This window comes from Arachis duranensis, chromosome 3, assembly GCF_000817695.3.
Source record: "Arachis duranensis cultivar V14167 chromosome 3, aradu.V14167.gnm2.J7QH, whole genome shotgun sequence".
Taxonomy (NCBI): domain Eukaryota; kingdom Viridiplantae; phylum Streptophyta; class Magnoliopsida; order Fabales; family Fabaceae; genus Arachis; species Arachis duranensis.
Window position 1 is genome coordinate 85,024,897 of NC_029774.3, and position 7,719 is coordinate 85,032,615.

At 33.9% G+C, this 7,719-nt stretch overlaps 1 protein-coding gene across 1 annotated transcript; it reads right to left on the reverse strand.

Annotated features, from left to right (window-relative positions):
• Positions 1-1,940: 1,940 nt before the first annotated feature.
• Positions 1,941-5,205, reverse strand: LOC107479694 (protein KINESIN LIGHT CHAIN-RELATED 1). The gene is made up of 3 exons (XM_016099797.3): positions 4,163-5,205; positions 2,794-3,702; positions 1,941-2,438 (listed from the first exon to the last, which is right to left on the reverse strand). Exons 1-3 carry the CDS (start codon positions 4,777-4,779, stop codon positions 2,204-2,206), a joined length of 1,761 nt encoding a protein of 586 aa, XP_015955283.1. The 5' UTR covers positions 4,780-5,205; the 3' UTR covers positions 1,941-2,203.
• Between the last annotated feature and the right edge of the window lie 2,514 nt (positions 5,206-7,719).

Consider the following 7,719-nt stretch of genomic DNA (forward strand, 5'->3'; position numbering starts at 1 on the left):
TTCTATCACATTGCTTGAGCCAATAATAGTATTAACACATTCTTCTTTTGGCACAAGATAGGTAAAATATATATCACTTTTGAGAATAGTGTGTGAACTTGCACTATCCACAAGGCATACACCTTCATTATATATCCTTGCCATTTTCTTCAAAGACAAATAATAATAAAATGAGTAATATGCACAATTAAATTGAATACTTGATCAGAATTATTTTTCTTAAGAAACACTATACATAAAATAATGTCATATACTAAAATTTTATTTTAAAACATGACACATTTAATGATTTCAAAAGTCATAAACATTAATATTTCATTATTTATATACATCATATTCGAAACTCAAATACAAAAAAACTTAACAATAAGTACTTTACATTATTTATTTACATGGATACTTAACAGTCTCACATATTAAACTATTCCATCATTGATCAAATGACCAATATTTCCTTCAGGATCCTCAAAGAATCAGATACATCATAATGAGTGGTGGAATTTTCAGTATCATTTGAAACGAAATTCGATTTTTTTCCCTTGTCGTCCTTTTTCAAGGATGCCTGGTAAAGATCGACTAGGTGCCTTGGGGTACGGCAGGTACGTGACCAATGGCCATTTTCACCACAACAGAAACACTTATCCTCTATTGATTTATTCTGCCCGATATTTCTTTCTTTATCCCACTTCTGGTGAGATCCTCTCTTTTGAATATAATTCCTTTTCCTTCCATAATTTTTCTTGTTATTAAAATCTTGTCATTTACCTCTTCTGGGGTAATTTGCCGCATTTACTTCAGGAAATGGGGCGGTGCCAGCTGGGCGAGCTTCATGATTTTTCAATAGCAATTCATTGTTGCGTTCAGCAACAAGAAGGCAAAAAATTAACTCAGAATATTTTTTAAACCCTTTTTCTCGATACTGTTGCTGTAGGAGCACATTCGAGGCATGGAAGGTTGAGAAAGTTTTCTCCAACATATCATGATCAGTTATCTTTTCCCCACATAATTTCATTCGTGAGGTGATTCGAAACATTGCAGAATTATATTCATTTATATATTTAAAATCTTGTAGACGCAAGTGCGTCCATTCATATCGAGCTTAAGGAAGTATCACTGTTTTCTGATGATTATACCTTTCTTCAAGGTCTTTCCAAAGATCTGCAGGATCTTTTAATGTGAAATATTCATTTTTCAATTCCTCGTCAAGATGACGACGAAGAAAAATCATGGCTTTGGCTTTATCCTTCTGGGATACATTATTTTCAGCCTTAATGGTATCTCCAAGATCCATTGAATCAAGATGAATTTCAACATCTAATATCCATGATAAATAATTATTTCTAGATATATCAAGAGCATTGAATTCAAGATGAAAGAGCTTCGAGATAATGAAAATTTGTTACCTAAGTCTTCCTAAAAATTTGATCAAAGACTCGTGCTGATAACATGTGGTAAAATAATATAAAATAAAAATATATAAATATGTTCTTATATCACTATAATATAAGTAGTTTATCTATTTACCAGTATTATAAATATTATAATTTAAAACTACAAAGAGATCAAAGAGAGAAAAAATTTATTGGCAGTATATAAAGAGAAGGATATTATATAAGAGAGAATGTAATGTTTTATTAATGTGTGTATAACATTCCTAAGATTACCTCTATATATAGACATATAAAATTTGATTTCCAAGTTCATTCAGTGTTAGAAAATATCAACCGCCCATATTAATAGGCATCCAATCTTATCACAACAAAAACGTTTTTAAGGAAAAAAAGAGAGAAAGAAGTCCCAATAATTCATAAAAGCTATGAGGAAACAAGCCAGCAAGCATTTAATAATAGGAAGGCCAGACGAAATAATAAAAAAAAAAAAAGAAAAAAAAGCGCCATTTATCGACCTCGCCAATGCCCGAGGCGAATAAAAACACAACCTTATCAAAATTTATTCACTCAAATAAAAATTTGCTTTCAACACTTTCCGGAAAGGAGAACAGGATTGCAACTGTGGTTCAGCTAAAAGGTCACAACACATTTTATAAAACATTAACCAAGAAAACAAATAAAGAAAAGAAACACAAATGCGTGAACAAATATCAAGAAACAGGGAAGCTCCCAAATTACAAATTCAACCCTATACAAGATATTCTATGTTACAGAATGTGCATCCAATAATATAAAGATGAATAAAGATATGGTTAAATTCTAAAACCCAAACCAGGCCATCTCTTTGCCCCCTCCTTCTTGGTCCTCTTTGAGTTTGGATCAATCAGGTTTTCCAGAGATTTCGCTTTCCTATCTCGTGTCTTGCCTGCTTCTTTCAGGAGCTCAGCAAGCCTGCGCTTCTCATCTTCAAAATCAGGATTTGCAATTCCGAGCTTTTCTTCCCTCAATTTAAGCACATACTCTAAGATCTCAATTGCATCTCCCACTCTGAACAATGCCATCATGTTAGTTCAAGAACAGAAGGTTGCAGATTTAACATCAGAGAATATGTAGGAAAATACTAAAGGCTTGTAAACAGAATTCCCACATAAATTTTCCTCCAACAAAGCATCTACTTACTACTTAGTTCCACAAAAGCCCATTTTGGTTGTATTTTAAATCGGTTCTAATACAAATGTTATTAGTATTCTATTTTTTAGGAGGGGACATTTTAGCAAAAAGTATGCAACAAACCGTAGGAAAAAGTAATTTATCTGTGCCAAATCTGGAGAAGAACTTTGGAGCGAACATTCCAATAAGTAAAACTTGAAAGAAAATACTAATGTTGAAAAAATAAGTTTACCTTCCCATAGCATCATAAGTTGCTGCAAGATTGCTATACACTCCAAGAGTATCTTGATGGCATGGGCCACACTCTTGTTCAAGAATGCCCCTAGCTTCTTCAAACAGTTCAGCAGCCTCATCTATCTTGAACAGCTGCACACATGCCAACCCCATCTGGTTCAAAACAACGCCAAAGAAGGCAGACTTCCTTTCTCCACTGACCCTGAGTTTTGCTACGGCACTCTCAAAAGAGTTCCTTGAATCTTCATACCGCCCAATCATGTAATACATCACCCCCATGCGTGCATCTATCCCAGCAATTGTGCTCTGCTGTCCTGGTTTATCCTCCAACAATTTCATTGCCTTTTGTAAAAGCTTCAGTGCTTCCTCAGGCTCATCCACAGACTCAAAAATGGCCGAAACTTCAGTCAAACCACCAGCAATCTCTTCTGCAGTGGTTCCAGGCACTGGTTTTGAGTATATTCTAAGGGCATTTTCGCAATAGGACTTGGACTCTCGAAGCTTTCCAGTCCTGTGGTACAAATCAGCTAGTCTTACAAAGACAGATGCAACCGAAGAGTGGTTTTCTCCCTTGGCTGATTTGAACACAGTAAGTGCCTTCTGGTACGAGAAGATAGCCTCGTCAAAGCGACAGAGAGACATGTAGATGTTTCCAATGCTGACATCAATAGAAGCAACTTCATTGTCCTGTCCATTTGCAATCATCGCCATGCTGGCAAGGACAAGGTGCTCAAGAGCCGCTTCGTAATCCCCTTTTGCCTCGCATATAAGGGCCATAAGCCTTCTATCAGCTGCCTCTTCAAGAGAGGCTGGTTCGCTGTGCACACGATGAATCTCAAGCGTCTTCTTGCACAGTTCTTCTGCCTTATCAAACTGCATCGCTTGAACATTGGCCTCAGCCAAGTATCTGCAACATACAAGACCATTTTTATTATTCATCAGCACATCATCAAATGAAAAACCCACTCATCAGCCAAGCATGCCAAATAATTGCAGGAATCACAGATTATTATAACAACAATGAAACTTAATAGATGGCTGCTGATATCTGGGTACTAACTAAGATCAAGTGTCAATAGTCTAAATTCTAAAGTTTGCTCCAAATCTAGTCGAGACAGAATTTGTGGCTTTCAAGTATAACATAATGCACAGAAGAACAATTTAGCTTTAGCAAATATCCAAAACGCATCTGCTAACAACAGATAATATCCGTAATTCCGCACCAGAGTTTCCAAATCCGAATCAATTCCGTATATCCCGCAGTATAATGCAGTCTCCAAATCCAAATTCAAACGAGAGTATAAAATTCCGAATCGAGACGTAATTAACCTTAATAAATTTATCATGGTGAAATCGAGATGAGATACCTGCAAGTTTCTCCAACCCTAGGATCAGTCTCGCCCAAGGCTTGGATCTGAATCTGGAGTCCCTGGTCGTAGCAAGAGATGGACTTATCGACCTGGCCAAGCATGGAGAACGTGTCTCCGAGCTGCATGTACCCGGAGAAAGCGGCGAGCGCGTGATCCGCACCTCTTGCGACGTCAGGAACCTGGATCGCGCGCTCAAGCACCGGCACAGCCTCCTCGAACCTCCCTAAGCTGCAGTAGATGGCGGCGAGGACGTGGAGGCTCATGGCGAGGTCGAGGCTGGGCTCGCCGTCGAGGGCGCATCGGTCAAAGGACTTAGAAGCCCGGATAGCGTAGTCGAGGGCCTTGGCAGGCCCGTCGCCAGAAGCGATGGTGTCGCGGGCTAGCTTGAGGAGAAATGGGCCAAGATCGGGGTTATCGAGAGAGGCATCGGAGAGAAGGTGGTTGGAATTGGGGGTTTCGGGAGTCTTCTTCTTGGATCGGGAGGGAGAAGGTGAGGGTGGTTTCTTGGGAAGAGGGGAAGGGGTTCTGATGGATTCGGATCTTTGGGTTGGAGTGTTGGGTACTGAGACTCGGAGGGGTGGAGCTTCCGGTGGGGTCTTAACGAGACCCGGCATGGTTCAATTGAAAGAGAGAAAGGGAAGGGAAGGGGACTTGTGCTTGTGCTTGTGCTTGTCTGTGAGATTTGTAAAGGGAGACACTTGAGAGGATAAGAACAAGGCACCACTCGCACCCGAAATCAGATGTTTCAGCTTAGCTTGCTTGTGTGAGCTGTGAGGGAGGTTTCACCCGTTCACTTTCACCTCTCTATCAGTCTATCTAATCCAGCATCTTTTCTATTTTTTTTTTCCTATGCTTTATGCCGTTGCTGCTTCTGCTGCTGCTTCTTTTTACCTATCAGGTTACTATTGTAATTCAACAACCTCTCCTTCCTTCCCCCTCTATAATCACCTTCTTTTTCTCTCAAGTTAGCTACTATTAATAAAACTAACCCCTTATCTTTTGATTCAGACTCTACTTATGATACTATCTATAAAAGTGAAGCTCATAGTCATACTTCAGTTTTCATTCATATTTTAGGTAATACCGTAATAGTAATACACTGATACCGCCGAATTATAGTTTTTGGCCTCTTTTTTATTTCTGCTTTTTTTCTTCCGAGGCATATATGTCTCTGTTTCCTTGTCTGATAAGTTATAAATTTCATCAATTAAATTAAAGAATAAAAGGCCTGAAAGAGTTTCCACACGATTTGTTAATAATTTGTCCTCACCAATATATATATATATGCTAATTGACACAACATCTAAAATATAGAATATTGGATACCGAAGAAATGCATTTGGGTTGTTGGCAAATGTATATCGATATAACCCCTACCACACTCATTATTAAATACGTAAATACGATTAGTTTTCTCTGTTTGGGCCCAGATCTCTACCCTTCCAGCGGAGGAACCAGGAGAGAAAGAAGTTAGCCTGGCACTCTGGCAGAATTTAATTATATATTTAAAAGATGAAAAAACTTGAAAAATATATATATTTTTTCTTTAATAAAATAGGTTGAAGTTCTTTTTTATTATATATTTTATATTTTAATATGTATTTTATATTGATAATTGACTTTTGATATGTACTTAATATGATCTTATTAAATTAGATAGTATCTAATTAGTCGAATTAATTAAATGACTTGTAATTTTATATATGCTTATTAATTTTTAAAAAAATATTATTTATACAAAAAAATAGTAAGATAATAAAATAATTAATATTTTGATTATTTTGAATTTGTAATTTTTATTATTTATATTTAATAAGTTTCATTATTTTGATTTAAGAATAATTAAAATATTATTTTATTACGTTACAAGCACTTTTATTTTAAAAAATCTTCAACTATATTAATTTATCACTTTAACAACATTTTTATTTTAGATAAATATAATAAGAAAATAATCAAATTCCTCTAAAATAAAAAAAATTTATGAAATAAAAAATTAAAAATATAATTACTTTTGAATGAAGATAATATGGCTTACATACGATATAAATTATAAATTTAATAATAATTAATTCTTTTACTTTAGTTACTTTACAAATATTTTTATTTTAACATATATTTTTCTTAAAACAATATTATTTATTTTTCAAGAGTAACGTCGGTTTCATTAGGGTTGGATTGAAGTTCGCTTGCTACCTGCAACAACTGAAAAACTAATCCAACTTAATCATTAATTTTACTTGATAGGTAGGCCATAAGATTAAGAATGGGGGAAATTACATAACAATAATAAAAAGAAAATTAAAGTGATTAAGCAAAAAGGTGTTGAAAAAGTCATTGTCAAAATTTTTATTTCAAATTTTCAATTGGATTGGGTAACATAAAAATTTAAAGAAAGTCTACGGAAACATTTAATTTGACGTAAGGTTACGGTAAAAGTAATCGAGAACTATTTATTGTCTTATTTATTTTATTTTATCAGTTGCTATTTTTGCTTTTTTCATGTTTGATTTTATATTATTGTGTTTTTTAATTTGAATATGGAATTCATTAACTCAAAGTGGTGTTAGACTCGTATATGGGGAGTAGAGATGTCTCACCTCGTTGTGGGATCAGTAGAATCAGAACTTGAATCCTGCGAGTTGTGTCTCACTAAACGGACGGTCCAAGTTGCGTTTGACAAAACGCACAGTGCATGTTGTGAGAGAGAGGACACGTGTTGCGCAGACGCTTCTCTCCGAACGGTGGTGTTACACCCAATATATACCCATACTCACCGTTCGACTTATCACTTTCACCATTTACTCTGAACTTCACTTTCACTCTTCTTCTTCTTCATTTCTTCATTCTTCCAAGTTTTGTATGGTAGAAGCAGAGTAAAAATGTCTAAGAAACACAAAATTTAAGACGTTGATCGACTTAAACTTCATATTATACATCATTTCAGCCATCCTAATTATGTAAATTTTTTTAATATTTTATATTTATAATTATTATTGTTAGAAATTTAATTATGTTGATTGTTGTTAGAAATGCAATTTAAGAATATAAATAGAATGATTATTAGTATTTTTCAACATTTGTAAGTTTTTTCTAAATTTTTTTATTAATTTTTAATTATACTTATTATTGTTAAGAAATTAATTATTATTATTCTTGTTAGTTGTTGAATTTTAAATGTAAACAGAATGATAGGAATATTTTATAAAGAACATAATTTTTTTTGAAAATTTTTTATATTTTTATTATAATTATTATTGAAAATAACGTTAATTTTTTTTAAATTCCTTTAAAATTATTAACTATAATTGTTATGAATGAAGTTAAATGTTATTGTTGTTGTGAGAAATTGTTAATACTAAATGATTAGTAGTATTATTTTTAAAGTACCTTAGTTTATTTTGAGAATATTTTAATTTTTTTAATTATAATTTATCATTGTTAGCAAGTTAATTGTTATTATTGTTGTTAGAAAATGAATTTAGGCATATAATGAGACTGATTATTATTCTTTTTTATAATTGAGAAAAATATGTTTAAATAATAGTAAATAA